The 26,470-nt window shown below is 41.1% G+C and overlaps 1 protein-coding gene across 1 annotated transcript in view; it reads left to right on the forward strand.

The window, feature by feature from the left end:
• The window catches only part of srbd1 (S1 RNA binding domain 1), a 47,262-nt gene extending 40,680 nt beyond the window's left edge, over positions 1–6,582 (forward strand). The window contains exons 18-19 of the mRNA XM_079689967.1: positions 3,739–3,923; positions 5,599–6,582. Coding sequence (XP_079546093.1) covers positions 3,739–3,923; positions 5,599–5,891 — 478 coding nt within the window. The 3' untranslated portion in view covers positions 5,892–6,582. The remainder of the gene's footprint in view (positions 1–3,738; positions 3,924–5,598) is intronic.
• The last annotated feature ends 19,888 nt before the right edge of the window (positions 6,583–26,470 follow it).

Raw genomic sequence — 26,470 nt, forward strand, 5'->3', positions numbered from 1 at the left:
GAGAAATTATTGTTAGCACCGCTGATGCTGATATCAAAAGCACATTGAACATCTGCCTAAGGTGTGTGTGTGTGTGTGTGTGTGTGTGTGTGTGTGTGTGTGTGTGTGTGTGTGTGTGTGTGTGTGTGTGTGTGTGTGTGTGTGTGTGTGTGTGTGTGTGTGTGTGTGTGTGTGTGTGTGTGTGTGTGTGTGTGTGTGTGTGTGTGTGTGTGTGTGTGTGTGTGTGTGTGTGTGTGTGTGTGTGTGTGTGTGGCAGGCAGCTGTAGTCACTCAACTGTGTTTAGTCTACACAACTTCTGACACTAGTGGCTCTAAGCATCGCTCGCCTCATGTTGATGTGCCTTTAATGGCCTGTGTGTGTGTGCAGATTTGTGTCGGTGCGCACGTGTGAGGATAGATTGCTGCTGCTTGTATGAAACGGTTTTTGCTTATCTCTCCTACTTCAACTAAGTAACCATATATGTATTTGGGTTGATGTGGTTCTGTGTTCAGTATAGACAGTAGATCAAAGAGCTGTTAGGGGTGAGAGGTTTCAAAGACAAAATACCATCCCCTTTATTTATTTCTTCCTTTTCTATTTGTCGCCTTATTCTTTGAACACACCCTTTCCTTTAGTCCAAATCCACGTAGCTTATGTTTCTTTAAGGGTTCACCGGCCAATGGATATTTACATTTGACCTTCTATTTAATATATAACAAGTATTTTTAGGCTGTAAAATGTTGCTGATTTTCAATTACTTTTGTGCCCTTCTTTAATTTGGAGGAATGCTGTGTGTGTGTGTTTATGTATGTGTTTCAATGCGTGAGGGCGCGTGTGTGTGTGTGATTGACTTTATGGTGTATAAGGAATATCATGTTCATCACATTACTGAAACTGGATCCTCCATTACTGCTCACAGCCCACACATCACCCACTTTTTGTAACCATATACAACTTAAACACATTCTCTCACACACACACACACACACACACACACACACACACACACACACACACACACACACACACACACACACACACACACACACACACACACACACGCACCGACTCTTCGTTTATTCAGACATAGTTGGTAATGTTTGCCTAAAAACAAATATTGCTATGTAACATTTCTCTAAAGAGTGTTAATGTTCAGCTTCAGAGGATCAGCTCGTTCAGAATAGCATCAAAATATAAGTGAAGCATATTATTGTGGGGCAGTTGGTTCCATTTCATGAAACGTATTGTATTACTCCGATTTGAGATAGAGGGGGTCCAATATGTGATGAATACTTATCTGATATTTAACAGTCGGGGCCCAATATTCCTATAATACAAGACAGAGTGGGTTCTTGCTGTGTGCCTGGATAAAATCTATAGAAGAGCCCACCCAACCACACACACACACACACACACACACACACACACACACACACACACACACACACACACACACACACACACACACACACACACACACACACACACACACACACACACACACACACACACACACACACACACACACACACACACACACACACACACACACACACACACACACACACACACACACACACACACACACACACACACACACAGAGTGTTGGTAGTAATTATATAGCGTGAACCCAACAGTGGTGGAGGCCTCTGGACTTCTGGTGCCCCTTAAATACTAACATGCACCCTTGGAAAAATGAGACGGACACACACACACACACACACACACACACACACACACACACACACACACACACACACACACACACACACACACACACACACACACACACACACACACACACACACACACACACACACACACACACACACACACTTGAAGGTGCACTCTCAAACACACATACACACACACCTGAATCCCACCACCCACCAAACCGATGTAAGATCCAGAGCCAGAATACAGGCTGCTCTTAGTCTAACACTGCTTTCCCTTTCTTCCATCCCTCTTTCATTCCATCATGAATCTTTTTTTGTCACTCATTAAGGGATGCTCCTATATTTGAGTCTGAACTCTGTAGCCCATTGAACCTGTGTGTTGATACGTTTAAAAGTCTGTAGTTTGATTGTTTGAGGTTGTTTGAGGTTCTTAACGTGAGTCCTACTGTAGTTGTGTAAACAGCTAGTAAGAAGATAGTTTTCTCTATGGAGGAATAAAAGTCAACCTCATATTCCTTAAAGATTTTTTGTAGATAAACAATGAAAAAGTAAAAAAAAAAAAGACAAGAACTATTGTCTGTATGAGAGAGGAAGAGTGATGATAGGCTGGATTTAAACCATGGGGGTGATGACTTCTAGGCCACCAAGACACAAGTATTTATTCTCCTGTAAAGAGATATACGCATGGAAAGTTAAGAAGCTTAGGGAGACGCATGAGACCAGATCCTAGTGTTAGACAGTTTGGTCCAAAGGTGCCGTTTCCTCACCACTAAGCCATTTCTGGCACATACTCTGCTACTATTTTGTACCAATGTGGATTTCTGGTGTTGAGGGATTGATTCCGCTTGTCTCCCTTCTTTGGACGCTAGACGTTGGGCCTCTCCACTCACAGCTGTCCCTTACATAGTTTGTACACAAGCTGTGTCCCGTTACATCCGCGCTGTCCCTGCTACTGCCAAACCAGCATTTCTGAACAACATTGTGTATGAATCAACTTGTGTGTGTGTGTGTGTGTGTGTGTGTGTGGGTTGTAATATGTGTGTGTCCACCTGTTCTGTCCATCATCGGGGGGGGGGGGAGACAGCTGCGGAGTCTGTTAGGCGTCAGACTGCCAGTGAGCGACATCCATCACGGATGCTACCCAGCTGGTTCCACACACGCACAGAGGCAAATGCATTCACATCTATCAGCAGTCGTAGAAAGTGCCTACTGTAAATAATATATACAGTACACACAACTCTCTCACAGACACACACACATCATGCATTTTTCCCATAATCCCTATTTTCATACTCTGGCTCTCATACAAGTTTATTACTAAGTCTGTTTAATATAAATGATAGCTAATTGGTTTGGATTTAAACTTAAGGCTCAGTGCGTTTTTGAAATGGTGCAACCTGACTGACTGTCTAGACATTTTGGAGGTGGGATATACTGCTCAAAAAAATGTGATAGAGGGACTTTTTTTCCAGGCGGTGTACAGATGGACTAACAGTCGTACCTTAGCAAAGTGGAGGCAGTTTCATGAGACAAGGTGACAGGGCGTTTACAGCCCACTGTGGACTTCCCTGATTTAATAGGGGGTAAAATAAATGTGTATTTGTGCGTGCTTTGAGAACAGAAAGCTCCGTCTCAGCAGCTCATGACTGTGTGTGTAATTACTCCAACACCTCTCCCTCCCTCCCTCCCTCCCTCCCTCTTATTCCCCCTCAGCGCCCTCTCACTTTACCTGCATCAGCTTAGCTCGTTGCTCCCTGCTTCCTACGTCTTGGCTTTTCTCATCTTTTGTTTCTCTTCTCTTTGACAGTTATACTTTTCTTCCCTCAACCATTCTCCCTCAGCCTGTCGTCACTTTTCCCCCCTACTCACATCCCTTCCTCTTTCCCGCTCTGTTACTCCATCCCTCACGAGCTCAGGTCTCTGCTTCAGTGGCATAAACCCAACTAGCACCACTCGCTTTAATACAACTCAATTATGAACACTGTCTCTTGCCGGCCACTTCATGAACCTGTGTGTTTTGTAGTTTGGAAAGTTTAAGTTTCACCATCTTTTAACGTTTCATTGACTTTACTTCCATCCAGGTTTCTGTCCCTCGTGGGTGGGAGTGCAGACCAGATCGGGAGTGCAGGCTTGCAACATTGTGTGGAGAGCAAGGTACGGATCAGCAGTGTGGAGGAACTGGCCAAGACCGTGGACAGCACACCTGAGACCCTCAAACTCATCATCGATGGCCTCGTGCAGCCCCCCGGGTTCGACATAAGACAAAGTAAGACTCCTGCCATTCACCGTCACACTAAAATCAGACTACATAACAAAGTAAATATGCAAACATATCTAAGAAACATAAATACAGCATATTCATCCGTAAATTACCCACATTTACACAGATTCAAAAATGGTCTTAGATTTCAGATTGTGGGAGGAATAGAACAAAGTTTACATGAGTTTATGTTCAGTACATACTACAGTTATCGATCTATGGCTAACCAAATCGAGCAAAACCACAGTTAAACCCTTTTTTCTCAGTATTCAAGTCAAACGTTTGGTATTATGAAAAAACCCATCAGTAAATGTATATAACTGCAACACAGCAGTCACACTAGCGTCTCTCATTGTTCCTTCATAATATCCTTTATTGGTTCCTACTGACTGGTAGAAAGGTATTGCTTTGCTAGTTACAACTCACAGTGACTTTTCCTGTGCCATTATTACAATAAGCATGTCTTGGTACTGTAACCGGATAGAGTCTGGCTTCCTCTCTGTAGCCCAACAGCGGTAGTATGTTTCTGACAGGGTGTGATGGGTCCAGCAGACTGCTGGTAGGACACAGTATTTGTACACACACACACACACACACACACACACACACACACACACACACACACACACACACACACACACACACACACACACACACACACACACACACACACACACACACACACACATATATTCAAGAAAAGTCTGTTTTTCTCATACTCTTGAGTTCAGGCACGCATAAACATGAAAATACAACCATAGACAATCATTTCGATTTTTAGCCCAATTTATATTTCCCGAGAATAGTTTGACTTTCTTTGTTCTTTTGGGACTGTTGCACAAATAATGAGTCCCTGTGAACTTTATGGGTCAATGATAAAGTTGACTAAAATGCTCAGTTTTTTCCTTTTCATTTACTTTATAAATAAGCAAAGGGCTACCTTGTCTGAGGTTATAAAATATTTAACTACAGCTGCCTTTCAAAATTACAAAACAATAAGTTGCTTCCGCGCCTTTTTATGTACAGAGAAAAAAAAAATCCAGCTTGGGTACCCAGTTAGTGCTGGCTAACTCTTTCTAAAATGAAGGAACAGAGCTTCAAGGTTCATTCTCAGGTTGGCCCTATTCGGTTGCAGCGCACTTCGCTTGGCCTCCGAGCCGGTGCTCAGCTGAGTAAACAGATGGGCCGAGGCTACCGCATGAAATCAGTGCTGTAGGGAGGATAATTGGACCGGACTATTTCCTGGGGCGCAAGCCTTCCTTGTTTGTGTTAATGCCACAGAAAGGAAATAGATCTCTCATGAACAGGCCAAGTGGAAAGTGATGTAGATTGAAGTGCTGAAAAATGTGGAGGTATGCAGACACAAGTATTGGGTTACTGCTCGAAATGAAATATCTGTTTGTAATTTCTGCCCCGCCCCCTCACTTTCCTGCCCCGCCCCCTCACGTTCCTGCCCCGCCCCCTCACTTTCCTGCCCCGCCCCCTCACTTTCCTGCCCCGCCCCCTCACTTTCCAGCCCCGCCCCCTCACTTTCCTGCATCCCTTTTCCCGCGTCCCCTCCCTAGCATTAGTGCTATCTGCCAGCTTTACCTGATTTTGTCATAGATCCATCTTCTTCACTTCCATTTAGCCCTCACACTTTTTTGACGATGTCTTTTTGATCTCTTTTTGCCATCCCCAGGTTTTGGGAACGCGGTCTTTAAGCGGGGCATTGTATCGATGAGTGATCTGCGGGTGGGTGCAGTGCTGACGGGCCAGGTGGACAACGCCACTCTGTTCGGGGCTTTTGTAGATATCGGGGTTGGCCGCTCGGGTCTTATCCACAAAAGCAAAATCACACTGGACAAACTGCCTGCCAGTCAGCGCCGCCGCAGCCTGGCTCTTGGACCTGGGATGCGGGTGGAGGTCCGGGTCCTCAATGTGGACCCTCAGAGGGGACGGATCGGGCTGGACCTGATCAGGGTCCTGCAATAGATTCACTTATTTCCCATATTTCATTGCCATAAATGTTACACACAAAGCTGCTGAAAAGGCAACGTCTTCTTCATGATATTTACATGTTCTTATAAGCAGGTTCAAACTATTTAAGTGTATTTATATGAATTCCTCTAATGACGGTTTATTTGCCAGGGCCTGCAATTTCAAAATTCAATTTCAGCCTTTTTCCTGCAAATATATTCAATTCAATAAATACGGTTGTATATATAAAACTTCCTCACAGTTATGCTAAAGGTGGGAAGACTTCATTTCCCCTGAAGAAGTTTTTCTCAGGTAGATTTATTTTTCTGCCTGTTTATAATCCCTGTGTATCTTTTGATTGAACGCCAAACCTAAGTGCGTAATTCGGGGCAAAAAAAAATTGTCTTTATATTAGATAGTTAACTTCCCATCTAGCATTCTGCACAAACTACTTTCTCCTAGAGAAGATTTTGAGAAGCGGAGACAGTTTATTGCTTATTAGCCGAAGATTGCTTCATAATAATAATAATTTAAAATGACTCTTTCTGTATTCCCACTCTTGTTCTGCTTTGAAGTGCTCCGAACAGTTTGACCATACACGTGTTTGTTTCTTCTTTTGAAGAAGATTTAGTTTGCTGTGTATACTGTGTTCGGTTATCAATCTGTGACTGGCTTATCGTTTCAATTAAAACATATTTTCTGTATACCTCTTGATTTATATTTTCTGAAAATGATGAATTCTGCAAAGTATGTACTCAGAAGTGTTTTCTCATCCCATTGGAGAGGAGACGACGGATGGAAATTAGCTCGAAACGCAAATCTGGCATATTTACACTTGAAGCATTATTTGTCTTAAGCGTTCATTAATGTGCAGTCTCCCTATTCAAATAAACGATTAAATGAAAATGAGAGGCATGGGTGAGAATTAAAAAAAAGGGAGCATAGCATGAAGCAGGGAGAAAACAAAGGTGGGGGTGGAGTAGAGGAGCTGAGTGATGGAAAGAAGAGTAGTTTAAAACCAAGTGTTTCTTCTAGACAACAGAAACATTTGAAAACACAAAATAAGCAGGCTTGGAGGGGGATGGGCAAAGGGGGGTTAGGAGGAGGTGTTTGTGGGGGGGGGGGGGTTCTATCTCCCAGACTGCTGAAAAGCCTGAAGGCATTTCAGGCATGGTCCCAGACACAATTATCCCAGGACACAAACACACTAATCAGCTGCTTCAAAATTAATCCCCGACTCCCCATCCACATTATCTAATTTGTTTGTTTTTATGAAACTGGAATAAATAAAATAAATGCATAAAATATGGTTCAGAGAAAGCCTGAGGTCCCCCGTGCTAAACCTTATACTGGATTCAGAATACCTAATCACCGTTAGTGCTTCACTATCTCCCCTTTGGGGCACAAATGGAATATATTGTAGACACACAAACACAAAGAGATGTTCGATCAAGGTTAATCACAAGTGGCAGTTTGCTCACTGATGATCTTAGAAGACTACACACGCACGCAGTCAGATCATTGCCTTGCTTTGTGCATTTGTTTTTCAAAAGGGTTTCTATTTTCTACTCAAAGCGGCTCATTTGGTTTGACTTTAACTCCTTTTGTCATTTTGTTTTGTGTTTCTTTTCATGCAGTATACTGTAGCTCGAGTTTTAATGTTTCCAATGTTTTTGTCTTGGGGAACAAATGTATTCGTGCAAGTAGGACACGGCTTCCCTCAGCATCGTTCCTGCTTTCCCTGCCTTTAATTTTCCTCCCTCTGCTAAACGTGAGCACACAGATGGGACAGGCAATCTGGCAACCTGCTGCCCTCAGAGTCTTTGTCAAATGCTGACCAGTAATGAGGCTGTGATAAGAAGAAGAGACACTGCGGGAGTAGTTGTGTGCTTCTCTGTTATCCTCTGCTGCCCTGGACAAAGCTGTTTGGTATGTACTGAGCTCAGGTGTGCCTGACGTTCTGGTGAACATTGATTGTGAGCTTTGTGTTGTTTCATAAGTCATTGGTCATTAAAAAAAATCATGCAGGGTTCTCTTTACTCATCTGTTGATCCAGATCCACCACACAGGTGAATCTTAACTTCTCTCACACAGTAGAAGAGAGACTAGTTCTCACAGCTGGTAAATGCATCCTGCTAAGAGAACATTGAGTAGAAAATACAACGGTCTGTTTATCTCTGATTTCTCAGACCACCTGTCAAAAAACATGAAGTAGTCTAAAGCAATACTAACAATCCTTTAAAGCAACAGCAATGGGAACAATGTAGATGCAATCAGTGTGGGCAGTTATTGATACTGCCTAATGAAACAATATTATAGCATCGTATTTAAAAATGCTAAGAAACATTTGTCCATTTAACAGTGCATACAAAACGTCTTGTATATTCATGAGAAATAGCGTCATACGTTTTACTTTAAATATTGAATGCACTGTCTCTTCTCTACCGACTAGAGCGATGACTCCACAGCTGCATTAGCAATAATCAAAACAATAGATCAAATTGCTAAATTAATAAATCCTGCTTTTTAATAGTGAAGTGCTGGAATATGACTGTGTACCTCTAGTTTTTGTCGTTGTGCTGTGAACACTCTTCTCCTTGTTGTTCCTTGATTGCTTCAGTGTCATTGCAATGATTGTGCTGGTTTCTCCTTCCAACAGAGAATACCCGCAGGTTAGCGGTGCAACCACTGACATCAATACAGTCTCTCTTTGGCTGCACATTGAGAGATCCCTGTGGTCTGCACACATTTGTTCTGACAGTATATCAAAAGGTTTTTACTCACAACAGCTGATGACGTATTCAAGTTGCTATTTGACACTGAACATTGATATTTGTTGCGGCCCTGGTTTATTTACTTGCTTCTGTATTCTGTAAATGAAATACAGAAACCCGACATGTTTGAGCATATTAGTCACAAAATCACCACTCGAGAAAGGAGTTTTTTTATGTGACGGAGCTAACATCAGTCACTTTGAAAAACATTCTCCCATACTCCAGTTTTCCAGTGTCGGGTTACACATACTGAATTTCCGAGATAACAGGGTGAGAAGGATTTTGACATTTGGGGTCCGTGGTGAAAAACAGGAGTGAACTATGGACAGAATGGTGGAGGAGAGATGGAGGAATGGAGGTAGGAGAGAGAGAGAGATGGAATGAGACAGGAAATGAAAGGCTTTCTCCGGTTTCACTCCCCGTGACCTCATCAGTGTGATCATGGGTTTTATGAGCTTTCCCTCTCGACGCCCACACACCACCTCACACGTGCCAGGACACACACACACACACACACACACACACACACACACACACACACACACACACACACACACACACACACACACACACACACACACACACACACTGCAGCCCGTATATTTCATTCGCTGGCGGGAGACAAACACACCGTACATGTGTTTTTGTCTCTCTGTCTTTTCCTTACCTCACACGCTCTCTGTCAACCTTTCACATACTTCATCACACACCGTGGCGTTCAAAGAAGCCGACACTACTTAGAGCCACATACTGACACAGAGAAGAAAATGTGTCTTCATTAGTGATAACAGTAAAGTAGGAGCCTCTGTGTGATGAAAATAAACATTTTAAGCAAGCAAATTTGCTCAATAATGGATGAAACCTGTCACATTTACATATTCTGTTATATTTACATATCCCATACATGCACAACAGTCAACAGACACTAACACAACAGGTTTTCTTGATGTTAGATTATGTTGCTTTTAGATTTACATTTCACCAACGGAGCATATAAAACCTTACCCAGTGAGGTGAAAGATAAATGGCAGTGTCTGATGAGTAGCAGTTAGCACATTTTCCTCGTTGGGGGACGTCCTTTCCTTAAAAGCTTTTCCAATGCACGTGTGTTTCCCCTCCTTTTCTCTCGTCGTTCTTTCCTCCAGGTCTCAATAAAGCTACTTGTAGGTACCTCACATGTTCACATTCACAAACTGCTTTGCCACTTATCTCCACAAAGTAGGAAATGTATTAAGACTGTGAGTTTGTTTTAATCAGTATTAGGTCTTATGGATGTGGAGTGGAAATGGAACCAGAGGACGGTTGAGAAATGTCCCCTTAGCAATGATTCCTGTCTGGGTAAATATTTTCTTAGGTGCCAGGTGTTCACCTGCATTCCTACACTCTCATACAGAGATGATAGGGAATAATGTTTTGATTAATTTTGCTTTTACATCGCTGCACTACCTTAACACTGCTTTATGTACAGTAGACACACATGGCCAAGGAAAACGGAGGAGAATGTAATAATAGATTAATGATTAGAAAGTGAGACAGCAACAGGTGTGTCAACATGGTGAAGAGTGAGAGGGGTTAAGATGTGTTAAGGTTCCAACTTGCCGAGGCCAAACTATATAAGAGGAGATTTAGTTTATATTGTGTTAATGGACCATGCATGTCGTATACCAACAAATTAGAGCTATGCTTTATTTTTTAGTAAGGAGGCGTGAATGAAATTGAGAACATCTCAAATCCGGCACAGATCGCTAGACTCACGGTTATCGCCAATACTGACTGACTTTACTGACACTCCAGTGCCCTCTTGTTCCAACTGTAAAAGTCTTTATAACTCACTTTATATACATCTTTTTTAATTCATGTTGTATCTAAGGTAATAACAACCTAGTGAGGCTGTCCAACAACATAATCTCTGAACCAAACCATGTTCTGAACAGTGAATATGAACTGCTACCATCTAATCGGAGATACAGGATCCCACCATTCAATAAAGTCAGACTGAAGCTCTCCTTTGTGCACCAGTCAATCCTCACAGTAAACACAGAGCTGAATCCCAGATCAGATGCACGCTGAAGGCTCTTTGAGCAGCTTTTCTCTCGCTGATTGTGCTGTTATGTCAAATGTTTGTTGTTTGTGTTTCATGTATTTTTGTCTGGATATTTGTCTGTTGATGTTGGACATGGAGCTGCTGTGACTAGGGTTGCAAAGGGGCGGAAAGTTTCCGGTACATTTCCGGAAAGTTTCCATGGGAAGTTATATTCGATGCAAAATTAAACAAAAAACATGACATTTCAACAGATCTTTAAAAAAAAAAAAAAATTCTAAGTAGAACAGAACAAGTTTTAATTATTTAATAGAACAATTATTTGTTTCATTGAAGAACGAAAACAGGAAAGTTGAGTTAAATGTTACTCATCCCCCCCAACCCCAATCATTAAAAAATGAACAAAAATGCACCCCCCATCCAAAAATCCCCACAAAGTCCCATTCAAAATGTTAAATGAAAAGAGCCCTTCTCCCTCCAAAGAGTCCCATTAAACATGCACATCTTCCTTCAAGCAATCCTCCGCATTTTTGCTAAACCCTTTCAGTGAACGGGCTCTTCCTGGGCCTCATCAACATCCCACTCTGAGTCTTCCTCTTCAGTGTCACGGAATCGTTTGTTTTAGTCAAGATTATGCTAAAATATACTTTCCCCAACTATGTTTAAGTTCCCTATGAAGAGCCAACCTTCAATTTAGAAAATTCCCAGTTCATTCCCATAAATTCCTGTTTATTCCCGTTAATTCCCATGGAAAGTTTCCATCTTTGAAAATTCCCGGAATTTTGCAACCCTAGCTGTGACAGAAGTCAAATTTCAGACTTGATCTGACAAATAAAGTCATATCGTATCTTATCCCCAAGGGCACCAGAAAACTGAGTTAAAAGCCACACCATCTTTTATTATCACACTGAAAGAGAAGCTGTATGTAAAGTGGGTCAATTACATCATGGCTGCTTCATAAGGTCAGGACTTGGGCCAATTCAAATCTAACAATTCGTATGCATCCTTTTTGAACACTATATGAAGCATACTGTAAATATTGACTAAATATTATTTGTACAAAATTACAAGCACGTATGATTTAGGTTATCATTTTAATAAAACTAGTAATCCATTGAAGTATGCTACGTCACATTCAACACTTTTAGTTAGATTGAAGACTGTCGGATGCAACAAGTCCAAAACTAGACTCCCTCTTTTTGATTGAATAGTAAGTTAAACTCACAGATCTATCTCTATATACACACTCCCTCCAGAGCAGCACAGTGAGATCCGTTCAGGGATGACGACGCCTCTTCCTGTTCGGGTCATGACCGTTGCTGGTGGCTTGAAGTGATTGACAGCTGAGTGTTTGGGTAAGGCTGCCATCTCTAGGGATTTACCCTATATATACAGTCTATGGATTTACCATAAGGGAAGGCCTTTATACACATCCAACATATAACACTGGCAAGATCACTCACACACACAGACTTGTAGAACATACACATTCACACAAAAACATATAGACACAGAGTCCAGGCACACCTCCTCCATGCTGTCATACATATACAGAGAGCGTATCTCATCCTCATATCTCATGTTCCTCCCACAGGGACTCAGTCTGAGACCATAGCAGGCCTGTGTCATGGGGAGGAAGGAAGTGGAGCTTAGGGGGAATTCACTTAAACTTACGATCAGTGAAGTTATGGAATATTTATTGGTTTTTCACATTTCCTCTGGATTATGATGTTGTCCAATTTTTAAGGGAACACATTTTCTTTTGTACTATAGCTCACTGTTGTAGTGATGATCTGACCCCAGGATAACGTGATATCATGCACTGCATTCATTGTAGTTTCCTCCCAGGTGCCCTGCAACAATTACTCAAAACTAATTATAACAAACTCTGAAACAGCCAGTGACACAGCTGACTCCCAAGACTATCTACAAATGCATTGCACTGTCTGTCAACATGTGACAAATATATTGGAGATTTATGTCTTATTTGCTCATCTGTTTCAAGCTTTTCCGTTCAAATATTTACTTTTCTGGCACAGTGGGTCATTGGTTTTTGTACCTTTGTGATAATCTTGATTTTCCTTTTATTATTTTCACTCTTTCCCAATATTTTCTGCCTACTCTTCACAGGTTAACTAGTGTTTTGTACGTCTCTCTTGAAAAATGTGTGTCTGTAGGATGGCAGCATCTTAGTTAGTGCTGAAACACTGTTAACCTGTTCTACGAGGCAATTTCAACCACGCATTAGGAACTCATTGTGATGCCTTCTGAGATTGAAATCAAATGTTTTTTAAGATCTTTACTAAACAAAAGTTTACTGCTCTTATATTTTGTTATTAACGCTGTGATGTCATAACAATTAGCACCAGTGTAGCTTTGCCTGTGAGCACAGCTGCTACTGTATTCGGTAAGTAACATCCCGAGCCTGTGTAGTCCCCTCAGGGCAAAGACAGGGTAAGCTAGCTGTGGCAGTTGTTTGTTTAGCTGTGTGTTTCAGCAAGCCATTAATACAGAGGCCTAATAGTTCTGTCAGTAGCATTAACACACATGGGAGCAATTTCCTTGACACAGATTACACACGGATTTAGGCAACCAAAGTGGTGCTTCCTGAACACGGATTTAACCTGGAGTTAAAATCTTAAGGGTGTGTTGCACCTTTTAGGGAACACAGATAATGAATCCAGTGAAAGTGACTTTGTAAATTCCCAGTAGCTGCATCTTAAATGCACCTGCACATGCACACAACTAAACACTTCAGGAAGGCTCTGAAGGATAATTGATGTCAATTTCGCATCTCTGGTCAATTGTAGTCAGTTGAATCAAACGCATGCTCACACTAAATTTGAGTTGATAGGAAAACATCTTAAAGTTTACAGTGATTGTCAACTTGTTATACTTCCTTATGAGTAAGACAGTAAATAGAAATAGTGACATGTATTAGTCTTTTCACATGTAAATGTAAAATGCCCTTTGATGAGCTAGTAACTGCATTGAAGACACAAGAAGTCAATATTCCTCGAAGGATGCTTAAAACTCTTCTCTTTCACACATTCAGCACATCACTATTACTGTGCTTGACACACTTATAATCTTCCCTTATCCTTACCTTGTTAAAACATTGCGTTGTGTATTTGGGCAACGTGGTTGTTAAGGTGTTGAGTCACACTGCTGCAGCCCTGAGTAACACTGTTTGTCTTGAATGTTTTTCCCCCCCTGGTCTATCATTGATTTCTCTATTTCTACCTGCCCAGGTGCCATGAAATGAGCTGTTTTCATCTAGTGTATAGTTGGGCACCAGCAAAATCATCCCCTCCTTATTGCAGCATGACACAAAACTCTCACCCACTTGAGAGTCTGTAAGTGCACTCACAGCGCAGACACGTATTGTTATCTGGTGAGCGATATTTGGCGAGCCGCAGCAGCTGGATGTGATTGGACATTTTGTAAACCTCCACAGGTCTCTGTAGCAGAGCAGAATTTAACGCAGTGGGCAGCGCACTCAATAATAACGGTTCAGGAGGGATACATTTTTGCTCCAAAACATTTCTCACAGTTGTGCTATAACAGGTAAAAAACAGGCTCTTTTGAGACTACATGTATTATTTTTAAACCACCCGAAAGACAGAAAGGTACAGTTGCCATGTTTTTATATGTTTGATTGTAGATTCATTATTGTATTAGTTATGAATTTCACAATGTCTCAGAATCAGGAATGCTTTATTTTGGCCAGTGAGTGTATTTACATTGTTACAACAGAGGGGACAGTGAAGATAAAGGCAAAATAAAATGAGTAAATGACATATTAAATAAAAAAGCGAGAACACGTCAATTAATAAAACAAAAAAACTACACATCCAAGGTAAAACAAATAAGTAGCAGCACCATAAAAGCAAGTGAACGTATACCAGTAGTAGCCAATAAAAACATAATCACATATTTCATTTCATTTCATTTTTATTTGTCCCGCTCATGGTACGCAAAACCAAATGTACAATAATTGCCACAAAACATGACTCTACCATTGAGCGAAAAGGAGCAGGGAGGAGAATCAAATCTTATGTGACCTGCCCCTTTCTAAAAAAAATAAAATAAATACATATAGATGGTCTGCCCTTCAGAATAATAATTTTTTTTTTTTTTTTGTTCACAGCCAAACATAACAGTATCTTAGGATACTAAGAAAAACACACACACACAAAAAAAAAAACTTATTTCCCACTTGACGGTTAACGGAAAGAAACAAAACAACATCACATGTATAAGGGAAAGAGAAAGAAAAGTGCAACACCCTCATCTGAGTCCTACTGGAGAAGAAGGTGGAAAGCGACGCTTGATAATAATACATAACATATAAGCAATTTGATACAACATTTTTAAGTTGTTTTTTTAAATAACACAGTTAGATAGCTAAATGCGTCAGACACTTTGGTTTAGTCCCTTGCAGTGGTGTTGAATATTTGGCTTATTGCCCCATTCAAATTGAAGCCAGTGTGTGTGACAGTAGTAAGAGGTCATGTTTGTTGCTGTACTAGTGACAATTGTGTGTTGATATCTTGGAGAGCTGTAAGGCATGGCAATGCAAAAGGGCATAAACGGCAATGAAATAAAACATATCGTAGCACACCGTTGTGTACTTTGAAAGGCAAAAATCATAGGGGTTGTTATACCATCTTGCAAGAAAGAAAAATGTATTCCACTTTAATGTGGCACTACCCCAGTCTGAGCCTCTTCCTAAAGGTACAATTCACTTACCTATTTTTAGAGAGTGAGTGAGCGGACCTCCTACCAGACAGAGAAATACAGATGCACCAGCAGAAAGTAATATTCCACCGAGAGTTTGTTTAGCGTTTTGCCCCTGAGGCTATTTCCACATGCTTTTGTTTATTTTTCCCCATTTGGGTTCCCGTGTAATGGTGGAGAAATATTGAACAATTTTTCTTTTCCCTCCAAGGAATAATAGTGTTGTTGAATGAACCCAGAGCGGGGGCTATGCAGATGGCTTTTCTTGTAAAGCTTTTTTTCTTCAAGTAAATATTGAAATGTATACTATATAGTTCACCAAGGAGGAATGAGATGAGACTATTTTCAGAAGCCCGGCTCAGATTGCTCCTGGTAAATAAAAATCAGTAGCCTGCCATCTTCTTGAGCAATTCTTCTGCCTCCCACAGTGTTTTCCAACCAGGCGTGTCGTAGAATATGATACACTTGTAAACAGGGCGAGCCATTTTGCTTCAGCGATGTACTATACACATTTTGTGAGTTCTCAGAAAATGTCTTTACTATAAAAAACACTTAATTTTCACAGTAGGATTTTACTTCCTCTTAGATGGCCGTAATGTACATTATAGGAGTTGATTGGTTCCTGTCAAAGTATACCAGTGGCTCTCAAATACTTTGCCAGGTGCTCCATCCATTTGTAAATTCCAAATATAATCCCTTAAATCCTTAGTCCTATTTGTCATGTGTTATACAATATCATGATTGTCAATGCATTTTCAACTGGGAACACATTTTCTAAATACTTATGTTAGTTCTCAGTCCTTTCGCAGTCAAATTCCTCTCAATCATTCCTACAGGAAGTCTTATCTTCCATTGGCATATCCATTGAGGTTGATCGGTTTAACAGAAAATACACGCCCTCTCTAATGTGCTTGTGGCGGGCGGTCATCTTTCAATTCAGGGTTGTGTGTTCGATCCCAGCCAAAGCACTCAACATGTCGATGTACCCTTGGGCAAGATACTTAACCCAGAGATGCTCTTGATGGCATGGCCGACTGAGTGTGGATGTGTGTGGATGATAGATTGCTTGAGCATAAAGTGGCAAATTGCTCTGTATGAATGGGTGAATGATGACTTGTATTATGTAAAGTGCTTTGAGGGGTCGCTTTAAAAAAAAAATACAGTCCATTTACATTTACCATACATTTTCTGTAATTTGTAGCAGTCCTAAAGTTCAACCAGTCGTTATGCCTTTTAATAAAAACAGTCTTTTTTCTTGCTTTCTGTTTTACATAGCAGGCGGGGAGAAGCAATCGGCATGCAGGTATTTTTTCTTGCTTACTATTCTAATTAATATCCTAATAAGCTACCACCAGCAAACACATACTGTACACCTATGGACACTTCAGGACATAAAACCTCAGTTTTCATAGTGACATTTTTTTCTTTCCATAAAAAAACTATCTTGTTCATTGAAAGTAAATTCTTAACATTAGCAGCCATGTTTTCTATGGTCAGCCAGTAACAACATAAATGCTAATCTGATTTCTTTCTTCCAATACGAACCTTGCAATGGAAAAATATGTCAATTCTGCTTTTTGTCTTTTATTGATTTATTGCACCTCTTAGGCAGATAAAAAATGGCTTCAGAATGAGGAAAGGAAAAGAAAGCCCCCCGACTCACTCACATGTGGATTCATTCCAGTGAAACCTGAGAAGCTAATTAAACATAATGAAGATCTATGCAGAGCCAAATAGCCTGTGAGGGCTGGGGAAAGAGCCAGGAAGAGCCTGAGCCAGTAACAGAGAGAGGTGTAGGTTCAGGAATTGTCTTGTTTGTGTGTGTGTGTGTGTGTGTGTGTGTGTGTGTGTGTGTGTGTGTGTGTGTGTGTGTGTGTGTGTGTGTGTGTGTGTGTGTGTGTGTGTGTGTGTGTGTGTGTGTGTGTGTGTGTGTGTGTGTGTGTGTGTGTGTGTGTGTGTGTGTGTGTGTGTGTGTGTGTGTGTGTGTGTGTGTGTGTGTGTGTGTGTGTGTGTGTGTGTGTGTGTGTGTTCACCTCACCTGCCTGTGGAAAAATCCAATGGTTTGGTTTGGTTTCCCGGGAATACACTTCCTCTCTGTTCCATCTGTTCCACCACACGTCACCCAATCAATCGCTAACCTGATACTCTTGCCCTTGTGCCAGCCAGCCAATCATAGCAGCCGGTGGTGGTCATGTGGTACTCCAGAGACAGTTGGCAGCCCATTTGTAATGTACAGTTAACTGTATAATGATATTTCTCCTCCGCTGGAAAACCACTAAAGTTACTGCGAGCGTGTGTGCGCTTTTCTGTAATGATCGGGTCGCTTCTGCATTCTTCAGGATCTGTCTGATGTTCTTTGACAGTTCACAGTATGAAAGTTGTGTATGTAAGTGTGTATATCACACTGTATTTCGGTCTGCATACAGTAGATGCACCGTAAGTCAGAGTTGCTTTTGGTTCCTTAGAGTAGATTTGAATCAGTATTAGCATATATTAATTCGGGAAAATATGATAATTGCTTTCAGCTTTAGTTTTCAGCCAATGGCCCAAGCGTCAATTCTGCTGTACCTTAAAAAGACCTGAATCTGAGCTCTTTTTGCAGCAGATTTGTTATGGACATACATCTTAACATGTGTGTCATGTATATCAGCACTTGAACCATTTATGATGTTGACTGGTGCCTAATTAAAAAGAAAAGTGTTCTCCAACTACAAGGCCACCATGCTCTCTCTCCTAAAGCCTTTTTTCCCTCTCTCTTTCTTTTACGTGTACACGTTTTTTGTTCCAGATCTATTTGCTTTAACAGTCCTTAAATCTAACAAGGCTTGGTTCATATTGCCCTGTTCCAACTTACTGTTGTTTCACAAATCATTTCCAATGCAAGCAGGCTGTGATTACATTGCAGGAGCGCGTGCCGTTGTTAATGGGTTTCTAACGGTCTCAGTGACAGTTCTCAGGCTGCCACTGTGAAACACTTCAGTGTTCTTCAAAGAGAAAGAACGAGCAAAACATGGCCAATGTGAAGGGTGATGCATACAGAATGAATAAATTAAGCAAGAGAGGGCGCTAAAATAGTGCATTGGACAGCAGGCAAGAGGACTTAAGAATAGGGAATTGTTGTACTAGTTTGGGAATACCCTGAAAAGTGTTGGAGCCTATGACCTACTGTATAAACTCCCACATTGTTTTACAGGTCTATTAAAACATAGAATCTAACTTGAAAATGTTTTCTGACACCAAAGAGGTTTGTTAACATGATCATTTAACAAATACACAAAGTGCGGTTTTTAGCAATTTAAATCCGAGAGCTTTGCACTACTAGTCTATGTGGGCTTTTATGTTGAAAGCGAAATATGAAATTCTTCAAACATCCGACGTCTGCAGATAAACTACTCTTTGTGTCCATTTTCAATCGTGGCGCTTGAGCTCAGAGCCCAATGGGTATTTTGTTTACAATTCAGCCGAGCATTAACCAAATCTCCTCAGACGTGAAAATGATTGTTTGGACAGGCATTGAAATGACTATTTTAGTGTGAGGTCATGGGGGAAATAGATTTTCTCGCATCAGTAGTATTTATGATGGTTGAGTAAAGAGGCAAGAGAGAGAGACGGGGCTGAAAAGAGGGTGATGAATGAGAAGCAGTTTTACTCATCACGTTCTATCTCCTGAGTCTCTTTGTGTGTTGCGGTCGGTTCATCCAGAGCCAAGTGGGGACAAGGAGGAGGTGGTGTGTGTGTCTGTGTGTGTGTGTGTGTGTCTGTGTGTCTGCATGTCTGTTGGTCTTTGCAAGTGGTTCTGGTAATGTACTTCTTTATGTGTGTGTGTGGTATGGCTGACGGAGAACAGCTTAAAGAGGGCAAGCCAGACGTGTGAAGGCAGCCAGAATCTTGCACACACACTAAAACAGGAACCATCATTATTAATACTTTAGCGAGAGGCCATCCTGATGTGGGGCCAATTTAGACCCACCACGACACCAAAATCTATCCCAGAAGTATGTTGTCTGGCCAGCTGGCAGGTAGTGTTGGAGGCGTTGGACCGAGGAGAGAAAGTTAGCTCTCCTCATCGATCATTTGTGCTGGCCTGAGAGGGAGGGAAAGAGTTCCCAATTTTTCTCTAATTTATGAGAGTTGACACCCCTTTTTTCCGACAATGACATCAACCCGCGTTTTCAGTTGAAGTTTTCTTTAGGCGTGTGTGTGTGTGTGTGTGTGTGTGTGTGTGTGTGTGTGTGTGTGTGTGTGTGTGTGTGTGTGTGTGTGTGTGTGTGTGTGTGTGTGTGTGTGTGTGTGTGTGTGTGTGTGTGTGTGTGTGTGTGTGTGTGTGTGTGTGTGTGTGTGTGTGTGTGTGTGTACTATGAATATTCTTCTAGCATTTTGCATATATGGGATTTTGATATTGATAGGCAATGAATGAAAGAGATCCTGTGTGTGAATTACAGGAACACATCTTGGTGTTAAAAGGACTAAATGGTGGGTATTTATGTTTCTCTGTTTGCCAGTTTGAAAGTGGTACATGTACAAAATACATTAGGTAACACATCCATCTTAGAGGAACAATTCTGTTTTTGCCATATTTTTAATGACGACACTATTCACCAAGATAATAGATAATATTTGCACAAAACGATTGCTGCAGTGAAAAAGAGCCAGAAACACAACTGACTGACTCAGATAGGCTGCAAACAATATCTACTATGTTCACAGAGCTCAGCAATTGATTTACCATGTTATAATGATCAATAAGATTATTGTAGAATACAAATATAGTGCCTTTTAAGTTTGATTGACATGTTATTAATATAAATTCAAAACATAACTTATATCAAATATAACACAAACAAATATCATCTTCAAACCGCTGTAAAAGTGTGTGTGTGTGTGTGTGTGTGTATTTGTGTCTGTGTGTGTATGTGTGTGTGTGTGTGTGTGTGTGTGTGTGTGTGGGGTGTATATACGGCATGCATCTGTTTGTATAGTAGCCACACACACACACACACACACACACACACACACACACACACACACACACACAGTTGCAAAGACCATCATTCTCCAACTAATTATGTTGGTAGTGGCGTAAAAGTGAGCTAAAGCTTGGCTTGTATGAGTTGTGATGGATAGTGTGCTCAGTATTTTAGAGTAGAGTTCATAATATTTACCCAGATACTGCAGGAAATGAATAGTTTGAAGTACGGCCGTTTCAATTTACACATTTTTCAGACCTCATTTTTTGGGTGAGCACATTATCCCTGTCTCCTTTTGTTTTATTTTCTCATAGCTTATTAAATCCATCACTCCGGCCTCAACTGTTCATACTTTAACCAACTGTCAGGACTCACTGATTGGCTGAAAGAAAGTGACACCTGCTCACACACCCACCCACCTAAACACCAGCCTACTGAAACAGCTCTCCACACACAGCTCTTTCGTCCATAAACCCAATTTACCACAATAATCCAATTTCACTTTCTGGCTCTTTTTTCTCACATGCAAGCAACCATTGTTGTGCCATTATACACAGATAGATAGACTGGTGTTAATACTCAGACTCATTGTCTCATTGAGGAATGAATCTAAGTCTTTCTGGAGAATAAAAAGCTAATTTTGGAGAAATGGGACAACTTTTCCATAAAGTATAACTCATGTTTGAAAACTCAGAAGCAAAGACCAAGTTAGTGGTGTGATGGCCCCAGAGAGTTTTTGGAAAGCTGTCAATCTAAAAACAGTCTTTAATCGTTTCAATAGTCCACCTTAAAATGACCTGTACCAAAAAAACATATATTTTAAATGAATCCCATCTACGTTTTCAACTGAGCTACATCTCATATAGTATCCTGATTACAATAAAATAACCTGGTTAAGGTGTCTACATGACAGATTAATTGCAGTAATTTTGATTTAAGCTATCTGAGGGACAGATAGGGCGAGCTAGTAGAGGCATGAGAGGGTACGTCTGGTGCTGTCACCCCCCAGGCTGTGAGATTTTACCACTTTCTGCTTGGCTTTTTCACCTGGGAAAGGAAGTTTCACTGTAATAGAAACCCCACTACCTCAGGCTCTGTATACACACACACACACACACACACATACACACACACACACACACACACACACACACACACACACACACACACACACACACACACACACACACACACACACACACACACACACACACACACACACACACACACACTAACACACACATTTTGGGTTTATTTGTCTGCTGCTGTATTTCTGTCTGTGTGTGTGTAGTTGTGTTACAGCATGCATGTTATTCTTTGTGAGCTTAACATGTGCATATCTATTTGTGTTAACATGTGTGTGAGTCACCTTATCCAGTGGGTTTATGCCTCTCTATATTCTTGCAAAATCTTTTATATCGATCCAGCTGTCTTTGTAAAGCTTTACATAACTTGCATGGCGTTGTCAGGTGTCTCAATAAGCCTTAAAGTGCATAAGAAGAAAATTAGGCTGAGGAGGAAAAGGCAGGAGATGAGGGGGGCTGAGGAGGAAACTTGAGACGGTCAGACCTCACCTGGAGGCGGGGCCGTCTGCCTCGGGCCGTGAGCTGTCACTCAGCGCAGGAGTAACGTGTTGTTCCCAGGACCTTTTAGCTCAGGTGAGACAGAGAAGACGAGTGTGAGAGGGAAATGGCACGAGAACCAGAGCGATGTTTTTTCACACATACCAAAGTGATACTCGATATTACACATTAGGATTTGTGTCACATTCTTCCTCGGTTGTCCATATGTGCAAATTCAGAGTGGAAGTTATAGCTGACATTTGTCTTTTACTAGCAGCAGTTTTTATTTTCTGGACTACAATGCTTCTAACCCAATGATGTAGTTGGGGGGTAAACACTAATACCAGCAATGCAAATGACTTGGTGTCTGATCATTCAGGAAGACTTTAACACTACAGGCGTTCAATGTTATCTTAGCTATTATTATTTATTTTTTTAAATACGTAGAGGAAAAACATAACTTACTTCTTTCTGGTGAGTCACGTAAATGTACAGATCTGCATGGAAGTTGAGGTACTGGTTCATGTACTGTATGTTTACATTGGAGTATCTGTCTAATGTTTGTTGTTTAGGGATTCCCAGAACTGTGTTTACAGTGTCAGTTTTCCTGCTCTTGTGGGTGGTTTTTCCAATATATGCTTTGATCAAATTACCCTGGCCTGGGCTGACACTGTGTGTATTTGCATGTGCATTCATACACGTGTTTTGGGTCTGTATGCATGCTTATGTGTCTGATTCCATGGGCACAATTATCCTTTACTCAGCCTGTAGTGTGTCAAATGCTCAGAACAACCCTTACCCCAGTTTTGAACTGAATCATGTGTGTGTTTCACGAGCCATTCCTTTACAGTATTCTATTCGGGCTCAGATTACGATGGCCCATTGCTCCATGCTCATTGTCGTCACCGCAGCGAAACCTGAGCACCACACACTGGGTGTTTGTTTCACTTGTTTATTTTCACAGGAGAGTCTCATCCTCTCCTCCATCCTTCCTCCTCCTTCCATCTTTTATTGTCTGCTACAAAGAGCTGCACGGAAAAGTGGGGTGAGATATCAAACGTGCATGTGTCTATACATACAGTATGTGTTTACTCAGAAGGCGCGGCACAGACAAATACAGTTTCTGTATCAACAGTGTGTTTAACTCTTATGCAGTGTGTGTACTGTATATCTAGCACAGCTTTTTGATCATGGTTTAGGTCAAGTGCCATTTTTTGTGTCAATCTTTTAAATGACCATTATAAAGGATGTTACTTTAGTTTTTAAAGATGAACATTTGGTGATTGTAAATGTAGATGGACAGGAAGTCACATAGAGTAAACATCGCATTAGATGTATTGTATTTCATAGCTAATTAAGACCAGGCATAACCCAAACCATTTGTTTCTCACATTACCTTTCCTTGTTGAGATTTAACCGTGCTTTGTGTAAAATCCCTTTTCTAACACCCTTCAGACCACCATCATCTTTATAGAAATGTCAGTCATTCGTCTCAATGGCCAATATCATTCAACACTTTAAGTCGTAATGGAGCTTTATCATACATGCAGAGTTGTTTAGCACCATTATGCCCTTACTCTATCCCCTGTATGTAGAGTTTGTTTTCTTCAGTGTGTCGAAAAAAAATGAGTGGATACAGTTTTAGATTGGGCAGTCTCAGTGGGAAATCAAAGTGTTACCCTTACTGTATCAGTGACATGCTTTACATATTAATGAATGACTGTCTGTCTGCTGCACGTACTTGGTTATAATGACTATGCATATACTTGCCTCTGAGCATGCATGCATATAGGTGTGAGTACACAGATGACAGCTGACTGCTGAGTATAATAAATGAAGTGCTGAATGCGTTTCTCTCCTGGGTCTTCCCAATGGGGGCGCTGTGGGTAAATAACACCCATACACACATATCCCTATTACTGTATAAAGGCCCTGTCTCCCCTCCTCTCCCCCACCAGACATTCCTTTTCTCCCCAGCGAGGGGACCATTAGTCGGCCTCCTCTCTCTACTCTCTCCCCAGGCTCTCTCTTACTCCCCTGCTCACTTAGCACCTCCCCGCTGCAGGCGCTTCTCTTCATGCCACCATACGGCCTGGTTCTGGGAGGCCCAGAAATGTGACTCTTTTACCCCCAAACAGAAGGCCTTTGATGGGGATGGGCCAGGGGAATGAAGCCCTGACCAGAGTAAGAGACCCAGCACATCTCAGCTTTCACAAGGGGGGGACTTCCAAAAAAAAACTCCAGGGACACGAGAAGGATGCGGGGAAATAACTTCATGTTGTGCCCAAAAATGTGACCTTATCGATTAATGCTTGAGACTTAAAACACATTTCTCAAACACGTAAAGGAAATGTTGGCAGAGCAAGATAGGAATAGAACAACGAAAGACATATGTGGTTTTCCAGACATATTTCCACACTCAAAGGTGATGTTTTTATTGCATCCCACTGCAAACCTCCGCTTATTTTCTGCCCCCACTATCCCTTAATGTGGCCTTTCTTATTTGAGATTAAAGTGCGGAATACAGAGGGCATTGTTTCTTTTGTCTGTGTAGACGTGTGAGTCAGCTTTCCTGTTAAGTTGTTGGGACATGCCAGTCTTGGCACTTCTTCCTGTTCTTGTTGGATGACCTCTGTTTGACTTTCCTAAGGAAATCAAGTAGTTGACACACACACATACACACACTTGATACCCACCTGGCTAGGAACAGGTAACAGGAAATAGATCAGTTGGTCGAGAGAAACCACAGAAGTAAGAAAGAGAGACGGTATGTCTGCACGGTGACAGTGTTTGTTAGAGAAAATGGCAGTTTGCTCACTCATTAGGTGTCTAAGTCTGACTTTGACAATGAGGAAAGCATTGTGGGACACTCAAATTGACAGATGTGGTCACACCAGTTTGTCTTTCTACAGTAATTAAATGACTTGCAGAATTGTTATTGACAGTGCGTCTGTAAGTGACAAAGGAGGGTTGTTTCATGGGAGTGTAATGACAGATTCACAAACAGACAGTCCAGACAATACACAGTTGTTAATCTTCTTTATTGTTGCATCACGTTGAGGTTAAAGTACGTGAACGTTCCCTGGCATGACGATGGGATTGTGCTGTGTGTAATTATTATATCCAAGGCTCTTTACACTTCCTATAAGAGGTTTTCGATCGTACTTTAAAACATTTCCACTGGCAAACATTTAGGACCGCATTCTTATAATGTCACCGCAGCTTCATTCACATACAACAAATGTAACTATGACATGACATGAAGCAGATACACTGCTGAGCCACTATAATGCTACAGGTTAAGACGAATTACCTCAAACGGCTTTGCCAACTGGCATTTCATGTTGCCCTATTTTCCCCGGCTGCGACTGGGTTTACACTATTTTTCGCATTTTCTGGGGATATTTTATATTTATAACTATTATAAGTTTCAAATACAAAACAGTGTAAGTTATTTCCATTAGAAATAAATAATCAATACAATACACAGGAAACAAAAACCAAGGAGGTTAAACAATTAAATAATAATAATAATAATAATAATAATAAAACAATTGATAATAGTATTTATATTATATGAGATACCTTAAGCATTGTATATCTTAGCCAGTCAAAGTTACAGCACCTCTGCAGGAGATGGGGGTTATTTTGAAAGGCTGCTAAAAACTAAATGCTTACAGTTAGTTGTTTCGGATATTTATTATCTTTTCAGGATTAAAAGAGATTTTAAAACTTGTTTATTGTTTTGAAAACGTAGCAAAACAACAAACAAGCTTTAAAATGTATTTTAGACCTCAAAAAGAGGCAAGTTGATGACACCTGGATCTATTTATTTTTAAAATGTTAATATTGCAGTCTGACAATTCTCCAGACATTTATCGCACCGTCTGACATGCTTCATTAAATCACTCTTGCACAAATTGACATAAGAAACTATTTATAATATTTGTGTTGCTATGTACTGTAGACGTCCACAATAGAGCACATGTGCCAGCAAGTTACATTTACAGCCTTCCCCATTCTGCCACCTTGTGCTCAGCTGTTCACACATCTAATCTCTGCCTGCTTAAACCACTTCATCATGCTAAGTCCACCACTTTAACACACACACACACACACACACACACACACACACACACACACACACACACACACACACACACACACACACACACACACACACACACACACACACACACACACACACACACACACACACACACACACACACACACACACACGTACAGTTGGCCACGACAGGTTCAGTCAGACCGAAAGGTTTGTCAACGGCACACACACACACACACACACACACACACACACACACACACACACACACACACACACACACACACACACACACACACACACACACACACACACACACACACACACACACACACACAATTTCACCGAAACAGAAAGAGATTGACCTGCCCTAGAGTGTCAGAGAGCAGCTTATTATGAAAGTGCATTTTCTACATTCTACATGTCACCTAAAACCTGCTGT

This window comes from Notothenia rossii, assembly GCF_949606895.1.
Source record: "Notothenia rossii genome assembly, chromosome: 6".
NCBI classification, from domain to species: Eukaryota; Metazoa; Chordata; class Actinopteri; order Perciformes; family Nototheniidae; genus Notothenia; species Notothenia rossii.